The sequence below is a fragment of the Aotus nancymaae genome, unplaced genomic scaffold, assembly GCF_030222135.1.
Source record: "Aotus nancymaae isolate 86718 unplaced genomic scaffold, 86718_ANA_hifiasm-v0.15.2.pri h1tg000083l, whole genome shotgun sequence".
NCBI classification, from domain to species: domain Eukaryota; kingdom Metazoa; phylum Chordata; class Mammalia; order Primates; family Aotidae; genus Aotus; species Aotus nancymaae.
In genome coordinates, this window is record NW_026988498.1 from 2,255,162 (window position 1) to 2,276,686 (window position 21,525).

The 21,525-nt window shown below is 41.5% G+C and overlaps 1 protein-coding gene and 1 pseudogene across 1 annotated transcript in view; one reads left to right on the forward strand and one right to left on the reverse strand.

Moving 5' to 3' along the window:
* Positions 1–1,417: 1,417 nt before the first annotated feature.
* Positions 1,418–21,525, reverse strand: part of GDI2 (GDP dissociation inhibitor 2) — a 47,986-nt gene continuing 27,878 nt past the window's right edge. The window contains exons 6-11 of the mRNA XM_012443379.3: positions 21,208–21,339; positions 9,151–9,250; positions 4,365–4,536; positions 2,712–2,856; positions 2,467–2,521; positions 1,418–2,379 (exon numbers count right to left, since the gene is read on the reverse strand). Of these exons, the coding sequence (XP_012298802.1) occupies positions 2,233–2,379; positions 2,467–2,521; positions 2,712–2,856; positions 4,365–4,536; positions 9,151–9,250; positions 21,208–21,339 (751 nt within the window). The 3' untranslated portion in view covers positions 1,418–2,232. The remainder of the gene's footprint in view (positions 2,380–2,466; positions 2,522–2,711; positions 2,857–4,364; positions 4,537–9,150; positions 9,251–21,207; positions 21,340–21,525) is intronic.
* On the forward strand, positions 11,093–12,140 carry LOC110568232 (nuclear receptor-binding factor 2-like; annotated as a pseudogene).

Below are 21,525 nucleotides of genomic sequence, written 5' to 3' on the forward strand. Positions count from 1 at the left end.
TTTCTGCAGTGATTTTTATAACAGAAATTGAGTTCATCTGGAGTGTTTTAGCAGAAAACGATAAGCTTCCAGAGGAAACCACTACTTCTGTCTTTTGGGCCTGGCCTGTTTCTGGTGTTTTCCTCCCAAGGTGAAGTACACTGAGCAAGTTAATGGCAATTTCACCTGGCCTTTACAGAGAAACAACTTCTTTCAGATGTCATTAAGTTGGTTTTTATTATTTCTACCTAAATAAAAGAGCTTTATTGGAGTTTTCATTGTTAATAGAACCCTAATTTTTTTTTTTCCCCAAAGACAAGAATCTAGTAAGGGAACTGTTAACTATCCAGTACAGTGAATTAAGACAACTAAGCAGTTACACGCTTTCCAACACCTACCACCTTCCTGAAATACACACCTTTCAAATTGGGCCTAATAATGCCCCACTCCCCTTGCTGAAAAGCCTTCCAACACCCGCAAGGCTGTCTTTCTCAGTTACCATGCTGCCTTTTCTGTAACTAACTGTACTAACACTCAACCAAACCATATCATGTGTTCCCCCAAACAGTTCTCCCAGTAACTATCTGTCTCCACTGGCCTGGCACACAAGGTATTCAGTAAATACGTTAAATAAGATTTTTTTTCTTTTCACTTATTACTAACCCAGCTTGGGCCTTTGCCTGCAAGGGAAGAGGAGAGAAAGGTTTGCTGGAACTAATTTGATCATACAGATAAAGCAGTGGACACTGCTTTATCTCAACCATGGACACTCAATGACATCTGGAGACATGGTCCTGTTGGCATCTAGCGTGTGCAGGCCAGGGATGCTTCGACAATCAACCCTCCACTACAGTGCACAGACCAGCCCCTACAACAGAATGATCCACCCCAAAACAGCTGTGGGAAGTTGAGAAGATGTAAGATAATCACTGTGGCAATCTGAGTAACAATCTAAATCACCACCCAGGTTCCTCTAACACATCATCTACCTTAGTCTGTCTCCACATAAGAGTCAGTCTTTATCTGTGCTAAACTACTGCAGTGAGGCTCATCACTGTGCAGGGAAAAGGACTTATATGTAAACCTTCATATTTCAATGATAGGAAAACTATTAAAGTACCTATTCTACCTGACAATTCACTTAACTCCCTTACAACTGCTGCTATAAGCAAAATCAAACACTGTAACCTGTATTTTTGTGCAGAAAAATGTTTTTCCTAAACCGAGATTATCAGAGTCTAGTAATTGCACTGTGTCAAGAATAAAACTTGAGGTCTACTCACAGAGACGCCAGACGACAGGACCGGCTGTAATCCATCCAGATCAGGAGACGCCCACGCTCTCCACTGCTCAGCACCTTCTGACTGGCATTGACTCCAGTGCTACTGAAGGAAGCACGGCAGCTGTGACCCTGGCAATCAGGACACATACAGGGCAGTGGTTTCCAGAATTTGGCTTTATTTTGCAGTACAGAAATCATTTGGAGCCATTTTGAGACAGAAGTAGAGGCTCTGTCAATACTGCATTGCAGCTTGGTCCACTGAAGAAGCCACGCCTGAGACAAAAGATGCTGTCTACACTTTACCCGCTTTATGTTCCCTTCCTCTCCCCTTTTCCCTCATCAACTTTATTAGATTAAAACACCACATACGGGCTTTCTCCACATGACTCCCTATGTCTGGAGTTTGGTTAGAATGTTATGCCCACAAAAACCAAATGTGTGGCTATGCTATTTGGACCCTGCCATAACACTTGACATAATACAAAATATAAAGTCATAGGGAGAACTTCCGGATGCCGTCCCAAACCATGGAATATTCAATTTAGAATCTCCTGAATGTCAAGAGGACAGATGGCACACACCCTGTATGGATCCAGCTCTTGAGCAGAAGCACATAACTGCAAAGGCTACACTGATTATAGACACAAATACTGTCTCAGTATCAGTATCCCAATGTTTAAAAACTTGTATTGGTATTCCAATGTTTAAAACTGATCCTCCACTAGAAAAAAAAAGCCAGTTTGGTTAAATCGAACAGAATATGGTAACTGCCAATTCTGAATAGCCACTCCATGAAAACAAGTTAATACATAATATTAGAAAGATGAAGGGGAGGAATATTTACTGGCACAGCGCTCTTCATTCTCTCCATTTTGATTACAAAAGCAGGCCTTACAATACTGATTTCATATCATATGCATTATTTGCCACATTGTAAATTTGTCCTAATTAGATAATAACATGTACTGCTGTTAGTCTTCCCCATAGATGTCGTTTTTCTTGCGCTTCATTTCCTCAAAGTCAAACTCTGATCCTGTCATCCTCTTATAGATGTTTTTAATGTCATCACATGTTGTCTCGAAATGAGTGGTAGCATCGTATGTGCGGGAAATAAAGATCTGAAAACAAAAATTACAAAGACTTAAGACTATGGAGGGATACCTTCCAGTGACCCTGCCCGTATCCTCTCACACCTCCATACTCACCTGGCTTTCTGTTCCCAAGTCTTTTGGTACCAGGAGGTCACTGATGCTAATAAATCTGGAGGGAGAGAGAATTGAGTCAGGTGAGCTGGTTCCACACCTAACCCTTGGCTCTGCCTGAAATTCTGAGGTACAGATGACCCACAGAGCAGCCAATGGCTACCTGCCTTGCCCCTGCATTCCTCCCACCATGGAACCACAATCAAAGCCTCAGTGCATCCTGGCAGACAGAAAAGAACACAACTCACTTCTGTTCAATTGGTTCCAAGAGCTCCAAAGCTGGTCTGATTTCCTTCTCGGGCTCCTTGGTTTCCACAGTGGTGCTAACTATGGCGATGTACTTCCCTTGTGCCGCCACATTGTGCGCAGAGGAGATCATGCAGACATAGATATCTAGAAACAAACACCACTGGCTCACTGCCTCAAGTGTGTCCATCTGGGACCCAGCACGCTCAGGTGTCAACCATATGTGGGTGTGAATTACAATGACTTAATAGGCAAGATCTTCTACACTTAAAGTTCTAAATGATCACAGAGTTCTAAAATACACAAATACTTAACAATAGGCATTTCTTTTAACTTACTAGAAGATTAAGAATTTATGTGGTAGCGAACTGCAGAACTTTGCAATGAGATCTCTTAACACCTCTGTCATATCTAACTGAAAAAGCTGCCAAACCATATTAACTATTCTGGGATTTTCTTCCATTCTGGACCATTTAGAAAGGTTCTGAATGGCTAAGAAAGGATGTATTTAGTACTGATGTCCTTTTACTTACTAAAGTAATGTAAAATTGCAGAATCCACATAAACCACTTCTGAGTTGGCATCAGATAGAATTCTCAATTAGACTTGGTCTGTATACTACTCATCCAAGTAACTGTAGTGTCCAGTCTAGAAAATCATTTGGATAGGAGAGCATTTAAGGGCAAAAAAATCTATTATGGGACTTCCTTTATTCTTTTTACACTTACAAGGACCCAGGAAATGCTTGGGAACTTTTGGAAGATTAAGTCCAGTCCCTTTGTTCTAGAGATCATCTTTCGTGATTGGTTTTTGAACAGTCTAGCTCTGTCACCCAGGCTGGAGGCAGGCACAATCACAACTTAACAGTAATCTCAAGCTCCTGGGCTCAAATGATCCTCCCACCTCAGCCTCCCGAGTAGCTAGGACTACAGGCATGTACAACCATTCCTACCCTAAATTTTTTTTTTTGGTAGAGATGGGCTCTCCCTATGTTTCCCAGGCTGATACTGAAACCCTGGCCTCAAGCCATCCTCCTGCCTTGGCCTCCCATGATTTCTTATGTGGGAAAAAAATAATATAGATCTTACCTGGCTCATAAAACCCGATTACCCTTTTTAAGTTGAAGTGTAGGTAAATAAAAAAGATTTGGGGCTTCTAGTTGAAAGGAAGATGGAAACATCCAGAGGTTACAAACAACTGGCTAAGATAAATAAATTAGGACTTGCAATTTTAGAGCCATGTCCTGAAAGGTGGACACTCTTGGGATCAAATGTAAGTACTAAGTTTACAAATAAGGACACAGAAGCAGCTTTATCATTAGCTCAAGAATATACTGGGGTCAGTTAACTATTAAGCATAAACCTCTATAGGCACCTACTGTTAGTCAGAGCTGGGAGCCTCAGGGTTCACCTAGCCCAGTCTGTTCATTCTACAGGTGATGGACACAAGTCTAGGGCTGGCTCCCAGTGGAATCTGTCCGTGTCAACACAATGCTGCAGGACTGGGAAGCAGTACAAGGATGACATTTTCCCCCTCATATGTAAGCCAAAGTCTGTTCACTAATAGAGCATACACAATTAGGAATTTGGAATAAAACACAAAGCAAATAATATCTTTAAAAATTCTACGAACATCTGCTGGTCTTCAAACCTCACCTGACTTTCGATTGACTTGGTTCTGTGGAATAATGATCTGGCAGGAGTTGGCATCATTGGTGTTCTTGATGGGGTGGCTGAGGATGCAAATAACTCTGATCACCTGGCCCACTTTTTCTACCTGATCTTTTACATAGCTGGGGTCACAGATGAGCTGCTTACAGCGAGCAATCTATAACAAAGCATTTAAGAAGACACTGAAGCTGACACAGATATATGGAAACACATCCCACGTTCATGGTTTTGAAGATTCAGTATTGTTATCAAAAACCATCCTACGGTTTATATTGGTTCCCAAGGGACTGCATTCTAGAACAACCGAAGCAATCTTAAAAGAACAGCAGTAAAGCTGGAGGACTCACTCAGTAAAAAGCTACAGTATCAATTCAGTGTTCCGGCATAATGACAAACATGTGGACCAAAGAAACGGAAAAAGAGAGCCCAGAAATAAACCCTCACCTCCATAGTACAATGGTTTTTGACAAAGTTGTGAAGACTATTCAATGAGAGAAAAACAGTCATTTCAACAAATCGTTCTAGGAAAACTATCCACATGCAAAAGAATGAAGCTGGACCCCTACCTAACACCACCCACAAAAACTAACTCAAAATGGAAGAAAGACCTAAATGTAATATCTAAAACTATAAAACTCTTAGAAGAAAACAGTGCAAAACCTTCATGACACTGGAGTTGGCGGTGATTCCTTAGATCTAAAACCAGAGACACAGACAACAAAAGAAAAACAAATTTCATGAAAATTTAAAAATCTTGTACATAGCCAGGCATTATGGCATGTGCCTGTAATCCCAGCTACTTGGGAGGCTGAGGCAGGAGAACTGCTTGAGTCCAAGAGTTTAATTCCAGTTTAGGCAACACAGCAAGACACCGTCTCTTTAAAAAAAACTGTGAGGCCAGGCACGGTGGTTCACGCCTGTAATCCCAGCACTTTGGGAGGCCGAGGCAGGTGGATCACGAGGTCAAGAGATCGAGACCATCCTGGTCAACAAGGTGAAACCTCGTCTCTACTAAAAATACAAAAGTTAGCTGGGCATGGTGGCGCACGCCTGTAGTCCCAGCTACTCAGGAGGCTGAGGCAGGAGAATTGCTTGAACCCAGGAGGCGGAGGTTGCTGTGAGCCGAGATCGCACCATTGCACTCCAGCCTGGGTAACGAGCGAAACTCCGTCTCAATGAAGAAAAAAAAAAAAAAAAAATGTGCATCAGAAGACACTAATCAAGAATTCAGGCAACTCATAGAATGAGAAAAAATATCTGCAAATTATATATCTCATAAGGGATATATCACAATGTATCAAGAACTCCTAAAACACAACAACCACCCGGATTCAAAAATGATCAAAGGGCCAGGTGCAGTGGCTCACGCCAGTAATCCCAGCACTTTGGTAGGCCAAGGTGAGCAGATCACCTGAGGTCAGAAGTTCGAGACCAGCCTGACCAACATGGAGAACCCCTGCCTCTACTAAAAATACAAAAATTAGCCAGGTGAGGTGGTAGGCGCCTGTAGCCCCAGCTACTTGGGAGGCTGAGACAGGACCCGGGAGGTGGAGGTTGCAGTGAGCTGCCATCACACCCCTGCACTGCACCCCAGCTTGGGCAACAAGAGCGAAACTCTGTCTCCAAAAAAAAAAAAGATGGGCCGGGCGCGGTGGCTCACGCCTGTAATCCCAGCACTTTGGGAGGCCGAGGCAGGTGGATCACGAGGTCAAGAGATCGAGACCATCCTGGTCAACATGGTGAAACCCCGCCTCTACTAAAAATACAAAAAATTAGCTGGGCATGGTGGCGCGTGCCTGTAATCCCAGCTACTCAGGAGGCTGAGGCAGGAGAATTGCCTGAACCCAGGAGGCGGAGGTTGCGGTGAGCCGAGATCGCGCCATTGCACTCCAGCCTGGGTAACAAGAGCGAAACTCCGTCTCAAGAAAGATGGTAAATTTGATGTGTACTTTATTACAATAAAAATTGGAGGGAAAAAGACTAACATTCAGTGTCTGCAATGTTTTCAATAGTGTATTAATGTAATTTTTACCTTGAATATAATGTTATCTTCATAATCTAACAAATATAAAAAGTTAACTATTGAAGTATGACTGTTAAAACTAGCTTTGCTAATAATCCCTACATATTTTCTCCTTGAACAGATACATGAACCGTAAATCCTATTAAAATGCTAGGAACACTGTGTTGCACAGTATTCAGAAGTACAAGTTTTAGAATTGGGCAGCTCAGGGTTGCAATCCTGGCTCTACCTAACCTCAAAGGATTGTCGTTAGGACTAAAATTCCCCCATGTCCAACCTCTTGAATGCAAGGACATTTTTGCTTATTTATGGTGGCAGATATCATGAAAATTATGCATGGACCCTTTTTCCAGCTATCGTTAGTGTTAGCGTATTTTATGTGTGATCTAAGACAATTCTTCTTCCAATGTGGCCCCCAGGGAAGCCAAAAGGACACTAGTGAACTAAATGAAATGGTGTCAAAAGTCTGTCATTATATGTGCGTGTCCTGACAAAAAGTAAATGTTCAATAAATGTATTCTAAATAGACCAAAATCCTTACCATCTTAATGCTATGCTAAGAAAACCATTAACTGCAAAATAAATGTATTAAAGCCTTTTCATATCAAAGCCCTGAAGCTTCAGAAACACAAAGAATGAAACAAAAGAATAATATAGAATAAAAATAACTTTAAGAAGTCAGATTAAAACATTTATCCCTGGCTGGGCACATATATCTCCCAAATACCAGAACTTTGGGAGGCCGAGGCAGGTGGATCAGGAGGTCAAGAGATCGAGACCATCCTGCCCAACATGGTGAAACCCAGTCTCTACTAAAAATACAAAAATTAGCTGGGTGTGACAGCAGGCACCTATAGCCCCAGCTACTTGGGAGGCTGAGGCAGGAGAATCACTTGAACCTGGGAGGTAGAGGTTGCAGTGAGGCGAGATCACGCCACTGCATTCCAACCTGGCGACAGAGTGAGACTCTGTCTCAAAAAAAAAACAAAAAAAACAAAAAAAACAAAAAACCATTTACCTCTATCCCCTAAACAACTATTATGCTGAAAGCACAGGCAGTGTTACTGGCCCTGATAAGATCTCCCAGCGTGGAGATGGAAGATAGTGATACTGATGATCCCAACCCCACAAAGGTGGCTGCGTAGTCTGTTGGACCCAGATGGTAAACAGTGCTATTTGTACTGATATGCCTGAGAATTAAGTTAGCATTAACAAAACCTAGTAATAAACATGTCAAACAAAATACGGTTTCTTTTGTGCTTTGTAACTTCATTTAAAGTAGATGAGACACTAGGACAGAGACAAGATGAAAGGGGGTTATAAAGAAGCTGCCTAAAATATATGTTCAAAAGATGCAATTAAGTAACATTTTAGAAGGCCTGGCACTCACGCCTGTAATCACAACACTTTGAGAGGCTGAGGCGGGTGGATCACTTGAGGCCAGGAGTTTGAGACTAGCAAGACTAGCCTGGCCAAAATAGCGAAACCCCGACTCTACTAAAAAATACAAAATTGGCTGGGCGTGGTGGTATGCACCTGTAATCCTAGCTACTGTGGAGGCCGAGACAGGACAATCGCTTGAACCTGGGAGGTGGAGGTTGCAGGGAGCTGAGATCACACCACTGCACTGCAGCCTGGGTGACAGAGCAAAACTCTATTTCAAATAAATAACTGAATAACATTTTAGTGGATAAAACATACAAACCCAACATCACCCAGCACAGGAATATACATCCTCAGGTGTATCACGACTGAGGGCTGTGAGTGAAGAACACCTTGGTTCCAATTCTACCTCAGCCGTTCACTGAATTATGTGCCCTTGTAGGTGTTTCTTAATTTAAGCCTCCAAGTATAACCTGGACGTAATGCCTGCCTCTTAAGACATTGTAAGGAATAAATGAGATTTAAAATGTGCTTCACAAGTTATTACCAGGCTTTTTTTGCCCTAGGTCAGTCCTGTATTTTCCCTCTTACTCACTGTCCACTTACACCAGTTACCAAACTCTGATCTCAAACTTTCATTTCCAGTGACATCTAAACAACTGAAAATGCCCTCCACCCCACCACCCAGGAGGTTTCTACATTTCCATAGAGCTTAATATTAATAAAAAGATGAAGCTGAGCTTTGTAGGATTCCAGGGACAGACAGTAAAGCAGTACACTTGGAGTGTATCCTCTACTCCAGGGACTGCTGCAGACAGTAACTGTGTCAAATGGCAGAATTCATTCATTCATATGGCAATAAAGGAAAATGGATCTTTTATTTCCTTGTAATATTTTTTTCAGCAGCATCTACATCACCTAAGAGGTTTCAAGAAAATGCAGAGCCTTCTCAGACCTACTGAATCAGAACATGCACTAGAACCAGATTAACAATGCTTTGTATGTAATTCAAACCTGAGAAACGCTGCTCAAAACTCCACACTCATGTAGGTGGCCAGCAAGTATAGATCAATTTAAATAAAAATGTAGGAGACAGGCACAAGCCAAACTCTGTAAACACAGAATACTTACCATTTACAGCTTACCCATAATGCATGTTTTAATATTAAAATAACAACTGACAACAAAAAAGTTATGTTTTTTAAAACAGAGCACAGCATCTGTAACTAGTCCTTAGTCACGATAAACACCAACTTCCCATACAGAAATCATATATATCAGTGTCCACACCAAAATAAATATTTAGAATACACAATTTTCTTCACCAGAACACAGTATTTTTTTTTCATTTTCAAAGCTACTTACTTCTCCTTCAGATTTTACACCAATTACTTTTCCGTTCTGCACGATGATTTCTTCAATGGGTTTATTCAGCATATAGGTACCTCCATAAATAGCACTTAGCCTGAAAAATTTTTTAAATCCCAATTAATGATATATAATCATTTCAACTACTAAAGTCCCCTTCCTTAGATCTTAATGAGTTATAGGCAATATACATCTATTTGTTCAATTTCCTTCTACAAAGATGTCAGCTTAAAAGTGATTAAAGCATGAAAACAGAGTCAAAACCACAAATTGATATCTCAATCACAGTTATAAACACCAAGTCAACAAACACGTAGAGTTGGTGTTTATAACTGTGACTGAGTAATAAAAGGAGGCACTTGTCTTTCAAGCTGCCCACTTGGCCCTCTTCTAAGTGTACTTTCTCTCCTTCCTTTCATTTCTACTCTAGAGCTTTTTAATAAACATTCGCTCCTGCTCTAAAACTCGCCCAGGTCATTCCTTCTGCCTTATACCCCTTGGCCATTCTTTTTTTCTGAGGAGAAAAGAACTGAGGTTGCTGCAGACCCATACGGATTCATCTCAGTGCGATAATATATTTTGGTGCCTGTGACTCGGATACCTTCCACCAGCAACACACTTTGGTGCCACGTGACTCAGATACATTCCCTAGTGGTAAGAGACCTCTACGCCTCATCTTCTTCCGCTGGAGGCGTTCAACCCCCATACACAGTTTGCTTCCCCCCTCTCACTCTCCAGCTTGCTAAGCAACCACCAGAACAGTTCCTCTCGGCCACAGCGGCTCTGCTTCCACAACTTATCCCTCAGCTCACCCTGATAGATGGCTCACGGGGTTGGGAGAGACCTTGGGGACACTAATGGCCCTCCTGGACAGGAGGCTCACAAGAGTGGTGAGGCCAAAGCCCAAAGTCATGCAATGTCTGGGGTTTTCTCTGCTTCTTCACCTAAAATCAGCTCTTTCCCAAAAACTCACACACGTCTATTTTTTCATGTGTGTGTTCTGAAATGGCCTTGGGCAGTTGTGGGACTATCTGTACCAGAGGCAAGTTTGCCATTTCTCTAGATTCACTTCCAAAACAAAAAAGAAAAAAAGCTCTGACCGGTAATAGCTATATTGGTCTAATCCTCTGGCATATAAGTAAAACTACGGATTTAAAACACTGTAAGAAGGGACTGGAGGCAGTGGTTCACGCCTAATGCCACCACTTTGGGAGGCCAAGGCCAGCAGATGGCTTGAGCCCAGGAGTTTAAGACCAGTCTGAGCAACACAGTGAAATCCTGTTTCTACAAAGATACAAAAATTAACCAGGCATGGTGGCACTCATCTGTAGCTGCCTACCTGGAATGCTGAAGTGGCAGTATCACATGAGCCTGAGAGGTCGAGGCTGCAGTAAGCTGTGATCACACCACTGCACTCCATCCCGGGTAACAAAGTAAAATGCTGTCTCAAAAAAAGGTAGTAATAAAGGGGAAAAAAAAGGAAGCACTGGAGAATGACTTAAAGCAGCAAAAACTAAAGACTAAAGAGACTCTTGAAGGGAACCAACTGGGTGAGATCTTCCTGTGTTTTCTATGGTTTCCCCTAGGGAACGACTTCCCTAGTCCTGGTAACATGGCGCAGCTGGAACAGAAGCAGAGCGCCTGCAGTCTTACTAATCTGAGATGTGACAGAATTTGGGGAGGCCAAAGGAGATGAAAATTTCACAGAAGAGGGAGCCTCAAAAGAAGGAACCAACAAATCTATGATAAAATCTCTTCAAATCCTTAACTACCTCCAAAAGTGCTAACACAGGAGGGAGAAGCCAAGGAATCCACCAAAAAGAAACAGCTGAAAGGCTCGAAGAGGTTAGCAGAGATTATAAAGGATGAACAGAAGAAAAAATGTGTTTGAAGTTTAAAATTGCCATGTTCAAAGGAGCTTGGTTACTCCATAGGAGTAATGTTTAAGAATCAGCAACAGGCCACTTGCACATGTAACATCATGGCGCCGTGCGTGGCCGCAGTGGAGACACAGGTGGCTGGCCTGAGGCAAGGTTGTTGTTCCCTCTGCACCCATGGCTGGCTCTTGAAGTGCAGAGAGGAGCTGTAGTCTCCACAGCTGCATCAAGTTCCCTGGCACAACCGCTCCCCTTCCTAAGGCTGCTGCTTACCCCCAGGTCTGTGTAAGTAATGGACCCCTCAACCTGGCTCATCAACACAGCAGACAGTTTATTAGCTGCAGGCAACTATGAAGAGGCTATTTCTTGTCATAAAAAGGCTGTGGCCTATCTTTCTGAAGCCATGAAGCTGACACAGTCTAAGCAGGCTCATCTTTCTATGGAATTGCAAAGGGATAGAAACATGAAACTGTTCCACCCCATCCAAGAGAGATGGAAGAGGGCCCACCATGAAGAAACATTGAGAGCCCAGCAGAACACAGACAAGGATGTACCTGCCCATCTTTGGGCATCTCACAAACCCTCTGCTGAGGATACAGAGGGCCAGAGCCCCCTTTCTCAGAAATACAGCCCTTCCACAGAGAAGCGCCTGCCTAAGATTCAGGGGATCTTTGACAGGGATCCAGACACACTACTATTTTTACTTCAGCTAAAGAGTGAGCCATCAGAGCCATGTATTGGAAGCAAAGACCCAAAGATGATAAAACAATTATAGAGAAGCAGATTTGAGGAGGCATGTGGAATTTCTTCTGGCTGAGAATGAAAGATTAAGGAAAGAAAATAAACAACTAAAGGCTGAAAAGGGCAGACTTCTAAAAGGTCCAATAGAAAAGGAGCTGGATGTAGATGCTGATTTTGTAGAAACGTCAAGAGTTACGGAGCTTGCTGCCACATTCAGAAACTCTACAGCCTCTTCAGGCTGGCAGAAGTTTGCAGCAAATACGGGAAAAGCAAAGGACATTCCAATCTCCAACCTTCCTTCATTGGATTTTCCAACTCCAGAACCTCCCCTTATGTAGCTTTCTGAGGATATTCTCAAAGTATTTATGAATTATTAAAATGGAAGGCCACAGAAGAGGGGAGAAGAGGAAATAATGCATTAACAGTTAATCCAGCAAAAAAAATGAAAAGGGAAAACTACATAGAAGGATAATCCTGGAAATGCTTCATCATCTGGCGTAGTTGGGAGAAGAGGCATTGCCAGGGCTTGGGAAACAAGCCACTGTGAAACGTGTCACATATTATCTGATTCACTGACTTGAGCTACTGATTCCGACCTGGCAGACACTAAATTCATGCAGGTTCAGTTTCTCCAGATAAAAACCAAATGGTTACATGAAATAATTTTTTCAAGCAACAATTACTTTTCTTAAGGGTTAAAATGCATAAAAGTTGGGCCGGGTGCGGCAGCTGACGCCTTTAATCCCAGCACCTTGGGATCACCGGAGGTCAGGAGTTCAAGACCAGCCTGGCCAACATGGCGAAACCCCGTCTCTACAAAAAATATAAAAATTAGCTGGGCATGATGGCAGGTGCCTGTAATCCCAGCTACTTGGGAGGCTGAGGTGGAAGAATCACTTGAACCCAGGAGGCAGAAGTTGCAGGGAGCCAAGATCATGCCATTCCATTCCAGTCTGGGTGACAGAGCGAGACGCCATCTCAAAACAGACACTTCTCAAAAGAAGACATTTATGCGGCCAACAAACATATGAACAAAAGCTCATAACTTGTTATTAGAAATGCAAATCAAAACCACAAAACCATGTGAGAAACCATCTCATGCCAGTTAGAATGACAATCATTAAAAAGTCAGTAAACAACAGATGCTGGAGACTGGAGAGGCTGTGGAGAAATAGGAACGTTTTTACACTGTTGGTGGGAGTATAAATTAGTTCAACCATTGTGGAAGACAGTGTGATTCCTCAAGGATCTAGAACCAAAAATACCATCTGACCCAGCAATCCCATTACTGGGTATATACACAAAGGATTGTACATCATTCTGCTATAAAGACACATATACCCGTATGTTTATTACACCACTGCTCACAATAGCAAAGACTTGGAACCAACCGAAATGCCCATCAATGATAGACTGGATAAAGAAAATGTGGCACACATACACCATGGAATACTATGCAGCCATAAAAAAGAATGAGTTCATGTCCTTTGCAGACATGGATGAAGCTGGAAACCATCATTCTCAGCAAACTAACACAGGAACAGAAAACCAAACACCACATGTTCTCACTCCTAAGTGGGAGCTGAACAATGAGAACACATGGTCACAGGAAGGGGAACATCATACACCAGGGCCTGTCGAGGGGTGAGAGGCTAGGGGAGGGAGAACATTAGGAGAAATACCTAATGTAGATGATGGGTTGATAGGTGCAGCAAACCACCATGGCATGTGTATACCTATGTAACAAACCTGCACACTCTGCACATGTATCCCAGAACTTAAACTATAATTTAAAAAAAAGTATAAATGTATGTTATGCATAATTAATCTATAATTCTATAAATGATAATGTAAAATCTAAATAATATGGTGGCCCAAGGGGCTGCCTTGTATTTGAAACATGCTTTCTATCGTGCATTAATTATATGCATTTTGTTAAAATAAGGTATGTTAGATACACACCCTTCTAGATATAAGTGTGTGTACCAAACTTTGCAGTACTCATAATAACCTCAAGACCATCAGGAGAAATATTTATATTTCCGACCAAATTATTAGTTATGCTTTTTTAAACAAATTCCCAGTTTACATAATTAATCAGGGTGCATTATAAGTTCTAACTTCGTTTATTGTACAATGCATCATTGTAAAATACCAAGGAGGAAATATCCTTTGTTTTTAATAATACATGAGTAGAAATAAAGCTAGTCGGCAGTATTTGACTGTAAGAAATCAATAAAGTAATTGTGTTTAAAAAAAAATCAGTAAACAAAAGGAAAAAACTAAGAACCACTTTAACAAGGTGTAAAATCCAGTCTTCACAAATGCAAGGTGAACAGCCCATAAATGAACTGCCTACTCAAACCAAAACAAACTTCCAAGGAAGAATCCAGCATCTCAACAATCTATCGATCCATGTGTCCAGTATACAATCCAAAATTACCAGATGTGGGAAGAAATAGAAAACCGTGATCCAAAGAAAACAGATAAACAAACAACAGAAGCAGATGCCCAAATGTTAAAATATGCAGGAGTTTAAAAGCAGCTATTATAAATATGTTCAATGATATTATTATGTGTTCAAAAATATGATCAAAAACAAATATCCTTGTTCAAAGATACATATTCAAGGATAAATATGGTGTTATAAATGTACTCAAAAGAGTCAAGTAAATAGAGAATATCACAAAAATGAAAACTATAGGCTAGGACTGGTGGCTCGTGCTTGTAATGGGAGGCCAAGGCAGGTGGATCACGAGGCCAGGAGATCGAGACCATCCTGGCCCACATAGTGAAACCCCATCTCTACTAAAAATACAAAAATTAGCCAGGTGTGGTGGTACGCACCTGTAGTCCCAGCTACTTGGGAGGCTGAGGCAGGAGAACCACTTGAACCCAAAAGGTGGAGGTTGCAGTGAGCCGAGATCGCACCACTGCACTCCAGCCTGAGCAACAGAGCGAGACTTTGTTGAAAAGGAAAGGAAAGGGAAAAGGAAAGGAAAACAAAACAAAACAAAACTACTATAAAAAATGGAAACTCTAGATCCTAAAGACAGTATAAAAATATTAAAAATCACTGAACGAGATTAACAGCCTATTGAAAATAGCAGAACAGGTCAGTGAACTTGAAGCCACATAAACAGGCATTACAGGCATTATCCAGTATGAAGCACGTGCGGGGGGCGGGAATGTTTGTAGTTTTTTTTTTTTTTGTAATAGACAGGGTCCTGTTCTGTCACCCAGACTGAAGTGTAGTGGTATAATCATGGCTCACTGCAGCCTCAACCTCCCAGGTTCAAGGGATCCTCCCACCTCAGCCTCCTGAAGAGCTGAGACTACTGGCATGCATCACCACACCCAGCTAATTTTCTGGATTTTTCTTTCTTTTTTTTTTTTTTAAGACAGAGTCTCACTCTGTCACCCAGGCTGGAGTGCAGTGGCGCAATCTCGGCTCACTGTAACCTCCACATCCAAGGTTCAAGCAATTCTCCTGCCTCAGCCTCCTGAGTATCTGGGATTACAGGTGTGCGCCACCACAGCAGGTTAATTTTTCTTTTTTTTTTAGTAGAGTCAGGATTTCACCACATTGGTCAGGCTGGTCTCGATCTCCTGACCTTGTGATCCGCCCACCTCGAACTCCCAAAGTGTGGGGATTACAGGCGTGAGCCACTGCACCAGGCACTTTTTAAATATTTTTTGTATTTTTCTAGAGATGGGGTCTCGCTAAGTTGCCCAGGCTGGTCTCAAACCCCTGGGCTCAAGTGATCCACCCACCTCACCCTCCCAAAGTGCTGGAATTACAGGCATGAGTCACCATGCTCACTTAAGCCCAGAAGTTCGACACAAGCCTGGGCAACATGGTGAGACCCCATCTCTACAAAAATACCTGAGTTAGGTGTTGTGGCGCATGTCTGTAGTCCCTACTACTCAACAGGCTGAGGTGGGAAGATACCTTTAGCCCAGGAGGCAGAGGGTGCAATGAGCCAAGATCATGCAACTGCACTCCAGCCTGGGTGACAGAGCGAGACCTTGTCTCACAAAAAAAAAAAAAAAAAAAAAAAAAAAAAAACCCACACAGAAAAAAATAATCTCTCAGACCAAACTATGAAGGAAATTAATCTGACAAAACCGTCTACAAAAAAACAAACAAACAAAAACCACTATAGAAAACTTATTTAATAGTAAAACATTTACTAGATTCCCCATGAGACTGGGACAAAGCAAGGACGTCCATTCTCATCACTGGAAAATTATCAGGACGTCCTAACTAGTGCAATAAAGGAAAGCTGGTGGTGGGGGGGGGACCCATAAAAGTTCTAAGAGAAGAATCTCTTTATTCACAGATGACATGACTGTGTAGGAAGAAAATTCTAAGAAATATATAAAATCAGAAAAACTAATAAGTAAATTAGTAAAATTTAAGTACAAGGTCAACATACAAATATAAGTATTTCTATAAGCTAGCAGCAAACAATTTCAACATAAAATTAAAACAATTTCATTAACAGCAGCATCAATACAGAGATTTGAACAAAAAATGCAATAGACCTCTACAATGAAAGGTACAAAACACTGCTGAAAAGAAAGCCTAATTACATAGATAACAATCATATTCCTGGATTGGCAAACTCAACATAATTAAGATGATCATTTTCTCCAAACTGATCTACAGATTGAACTCAATACCAAAATCCCAGCAAGTATTTTTTCTAGAAATTGACAACCTGATTAAAAAGTATATGGAAATACAAAGGATCTACAATAGCCAAAAGAAATTCTGAAGAAAAAGTTGGAGAAAGTGTATCACCTACTTAAAGACTTAATATAAAACTGTAATTACCCAGACAGTGTAGTACTGGCATAGGAAATACAAATCATTGAGTCCCAAATACAAAACTGAGTCCCAAAACAAAACATAGCCAATGATCTCCCACAAAGGCACCAAGACCACCTAGAAAAGGAAGTCTTTCCAACAAATGCAGCTAGAACAACTAAATAACGGTACACAAAAAAAAGAATAAATTTCAAGTGAACCTCAAGTCCTACCTCATCCCACACACCAACACTATTTCAAGATGAATCAGATTTAAATTCACAGGTAAAACTGTAAAACTTCTTTTTTTTTTTTTTGGAGACGGAGATTCGCTCTTGTTACTCAGGCTAGAGTGCAATGGTGCGATCTCGGCTCACCGCAACCTCCGCCTCCTGGGTTCAAGCAATTCTCCTGCCTCAGCCTCCCGAGTAGCTGGGACTACAGGCATGCGCCACCATGCCCAGCTAACTTTTGTATTTTTAGTAGAGACGGGGTTTCACCTTGTTGACCAGGATGGTCTCGATCTCTTGACCTCGTGATCCACCCGCCTCGGCCTCCCAAAGTACTGGGATTATAGGCATGAGCCACCGCGCCAGGCTAAAACTTCTTAAAAAAAGACATAGGAGAGTATTTCTGTGCCCTTGGGGGAAAGTAAAGATTTCTTAAATAGGACCCAAAAGGCTATAAACATTTAAAAAAAAAATTTTTTTTTTTATATACTGGACATCATCAAAATGTAACACTTCCAGGCCAGGTGCTATGGCTCACACCTGTAATCCCAGCACTTTGGGAGGCCAAGGCAGGTGGATCACTTGAGGTCAGGAGTTTGAGACCAGCCTGGCCAACATGGTGAAACCCAATCTCAAAATACAAAAATTAGCCAGGCGTGGTGGAACATAAATGTAGTCCCAGCTACTCAGGAGGCTAAGGCACAAAAACTGCTTGAACCTGGGAAGCAGAGGTTGCAGTGAGCCAAGATCACGCCAATGCCCTCCACCCTGGGTGACAGAAAAAGATTCTGTCTCAAAAAAAAAAAGTTACCATGTCTGCTTATCAAAAGACCAGCCACAGACTGGGAGAAAATATTCTTAATACATATATGACAAAAGACTTGCCACCAGAATACACTAAGAGCTCCTACAAGTCAAAAATAGAAAGATGATCCAATCTTTAGAAATGTGCAAAAGAGGTGAACAATCGCAGCACAAAAGTATACAAATCGTCAATAAGCTCATTAAAAGGTAAGCAACATGAGTCCTCAAGAAATGCAAATTAAAATCATAATGAGATGGCATTTCACACCTACTTGGGCAATTAAAATTAAAAAGACTTACAATACTAAATGTTGACAAGGATGTGGAGCAACTAGAACTCTCACACACTGCTAAGTATACACACCATGACGCAACCACTCCAGAACACTGTTTTACAGTTTCTTATGAAGTTAGATTTCTATCTGCCATATTAGTCAGCAATTTCACTGCTGGTATTTACCCAAAAGAAATTAAACCCTATATCCCCACAGAAAGACTTTTATATAAAAATTTCATACTGCCTTCATTCATAATAACCAAAACCTGAAAACAAACTAGATGTCCACCAAAGGAGAATTACATATTCATATAATTTACATAATGGAATTCTACTCAACAATTTAAAAAAAAGAATTGGCAGGCCGCAGAGGCTCATGCCTGTAATCCCAGCACTTTGGGAGGCCAAGGCAGGTGGATCACCTGAAGTCAGGAGTTCATGACCGGCCTGACCAACATGGTGAAACCCCATCACTACTAAATACAAAAAATTAGCCAAGTATGGTGGCTCAGGCCTGTAATCCCAGCACTTTGAGGGTGGATCACCTGAGGTTGGGAGTTCAAGACCAGCCTGACCAACATGGAGAAACCCTGTCTCTACTAAAAATACAAAATTAGCCAGGCATGGTGGTGCATGCCTGTAGTCCCAGCTACTAGGGAGGCTGAGGGAAGAGAATCACTTAAACCTGGGAGGTAGAGGTTGCAGTGAGCTGACATTACACCACTGGACTCCAGCTTGGTCAACAAGAGCAAAACTCCATCTCAAAAACAAAAATCGGCACATGCACTAACATGGATGAATCTCAAAAATACGAAAAAGACACAAATGATCACATACTGTATTATTCCTTTTACATGAACTCTGCAAACAAGCAAAAGTAATCTATAGTGCCAAAAATCACAGCTGTAGTTGCTGGGGGTGGCGGGGGCAGTATTATGAGGTAACACAGGGAACTGTATGGGGTGAGGAAAATGTTCTACACCTTCACTGGGGTTTTAGTTAAACCCAGGATAGGGACAGGTCTATACATTTATCAAACTGATTGCTTTTTATTTTAAAAAATATAAGAATAGCTACTCCTGCTCGCTTCTGGTATCCATTTGCATGAAATATCTTTTTCCACTCCTTTATCTTATGTGAGGCCTTGTGTGGCAGCTGAATCTCTTGAAGACAGCAGATACTTGGTGGATGAGTTCTTACCCATTCTGCTATTCTGTATCTCTAAAGTGGAGCATATAGGCTATTTACATTCAACATTAGTATTGAGATTTGAGGAACTATCCTATTTATTGTGCTACTTGTTTGCCTGAATACCTTGGTTTTTTTAATACCTTGGCTTTTCTTTTCTTCATTATGTTATTGTTTTGTAGGTCCTATGTGATTTATGCTTTAAGGAGATTGAATTTTGGTATATTTTGAGAATCTGTTTCAAGATTTAGAGGTCCTTTTAGCCGTTCTTTGAAGTGCTGGCTTGGTAGTGGCGAATTCTCTCAGCACTTGTTTGTGTGAAAAAGACTGTATCTTTCCTTCATTTATGAAGCTTTGTTTCTCTGGATATAAAATTCTTGGCTGATAACTGTTTTGTTTAAGGAGGCTAAACATAAGGCCCCAATCCCTTCTAGCTTGTATAGTTTCTGCTGAGAAATCTGTTAATCTAATAGGTTTTCCTTTATAGGTTACCTGAGATTTTATAGGTTTCCTTTATAGGTTACCTCACAGCTCTTAAGGTTCTTTCCTTCATCATGACTTCAGATAACCTGACTATGTGCCTAGGTGATGATCTTTTTGTGATGAATTTCCCAGGTGTTCTTTGAGCTTCTTGTATTTGGATGTCTAGATCTCCAGCAAGGCCAGGGAAGGTTTCCTCAATTATTTCCACAAAGACATGTTTTCCAAACTTTTAGATTCCTCTTCTTCCTTGGGAACACCAATTATTCTTAGGTTTGGTCATTTAACAAACTTATTGGAAGCTTTGTTCGTTTTTTTTTAATTATTTTTTCTTTGCGTTTGTCAGATTGGGCTAATTCAAAAGCCATGTCTTTGAACTCTGAAATTCTTTCTTCCACTTATTCAATTATATTTCTGAGACTTTCCAGTGCATTTTGCATTTCTCTAAGTGTGTCCTTGATTTTCAGAATTGTGACTATTTTTTATTTATGCTATTTCACTGGAAATTTTTCCATTCACATCCTGTATATAATTTTTTATTTTGTTAAGGTGGACTTCACCTTTCTCTGGTGGCTTCTTGATTGGCTATTATTAATCGACCTTCTGAATTCTGTATCTGGCAATTCAGAGATTTTGTCTTGGTTTAGATCCACTGCTTATAAGCTAGTGTGACCTTTTCAGGGTGCTAAAAGAACCCTGTTTTGCCTTATTACTCCAGCTGTTTTTCTGGTTCCTTCTCATTTGGGTAGACTATGTAAGAGGGAAGATCTGGGACTCATGGGCTGTTGTTCAGATTCTTTTGTCCCACAGGGGTGCTCCCTTGACATGTGCTCTCCCCTGTCCCCTAGGGATAGGGCTGCTGGAGAGCCAAACTGCAGTGATTGTTATTTCTCTTTGGATCTAGCCACCCAGTGGAGATACCAGGCTCCAGGCTGGTACTGGGGTGCGTCTGCAAAGAGTCCTGCCATGTGATCTGTCTCCAGGTCTCTCAGCTGTGGATATCAGTATTTACTCCAGTGGAGGCAGCAGGGGTGTGAAGTAGACTCTGTGAAAGTCCTTGGTTATATTTTTGTTAAGTGCACTGGTTTTGTGTTGGTTGGCCTCCAGCCAGGAGTTGGTGCTTTCACGAGCACGTTAGCTGCAGTTGTATAAAACTGAATTTTTTTTTTTTTCTTGAGATGGAGACTTGCTCTGCTTCCCAGGCTGGAGTGCAGTGGCAGGCTCTCAGTTCACTGCAGCCTCTGCTTCCTGGTCACAAGCAACTCTCCTGCCTCAGACTCCTGAGTAGCTGAGATTACAAGCGTGTGCCACTGAGCCCAGCTAATCTTTGTATTTTTAGCAGAGATAGGGTTTTACCATGTTGGCCAGGCTGGTCTCAAACTCCTGACCTCAGGTGATCCACCCACCTCAGCCTTCAAAAGTGCTGGGATTAAAGGCGTGTGCCACTGCGCCCGACCCTGAATTTTTTAACTAAAGATCTATGCATATCATTATATCTTAATTTCAATAAAAACAAAAAGCATCTTATTACTCATAGACTGATCTCACCTCATTATTTAAACCATATCTCATATACACATTATGTTGAAGATGAGGTTCAGGATCAGTGAGGTTTTAGCTAACAGGTTAAACATATGCTCTTACCTTGCAAATCCTTGGGGCAGTTCTCCAAGGCCATAGAGTGGATAAAGGTATGGGCTTTTGCCATATCTTGCCAAAGACTCACTGTAAAGTTTAATTCTATTAATGGTTTCACAACATGGTTGATCTAAGTAGCTGGAGGAAAGGAAATGAATATTAGGACAGGGCTTTAGTTTTCATTCATGATGTTCAATTTAAATGATTTTTTAATGTGATTTCAATCCACTACCTTTTTTTTTTTTTTTCCCAGACAGGGTCTCACTCTCTCACTCTGTCCCCTGGACTGGAGTCTGGAGTGCGGTGGAGTGGTGTGACCTCAGT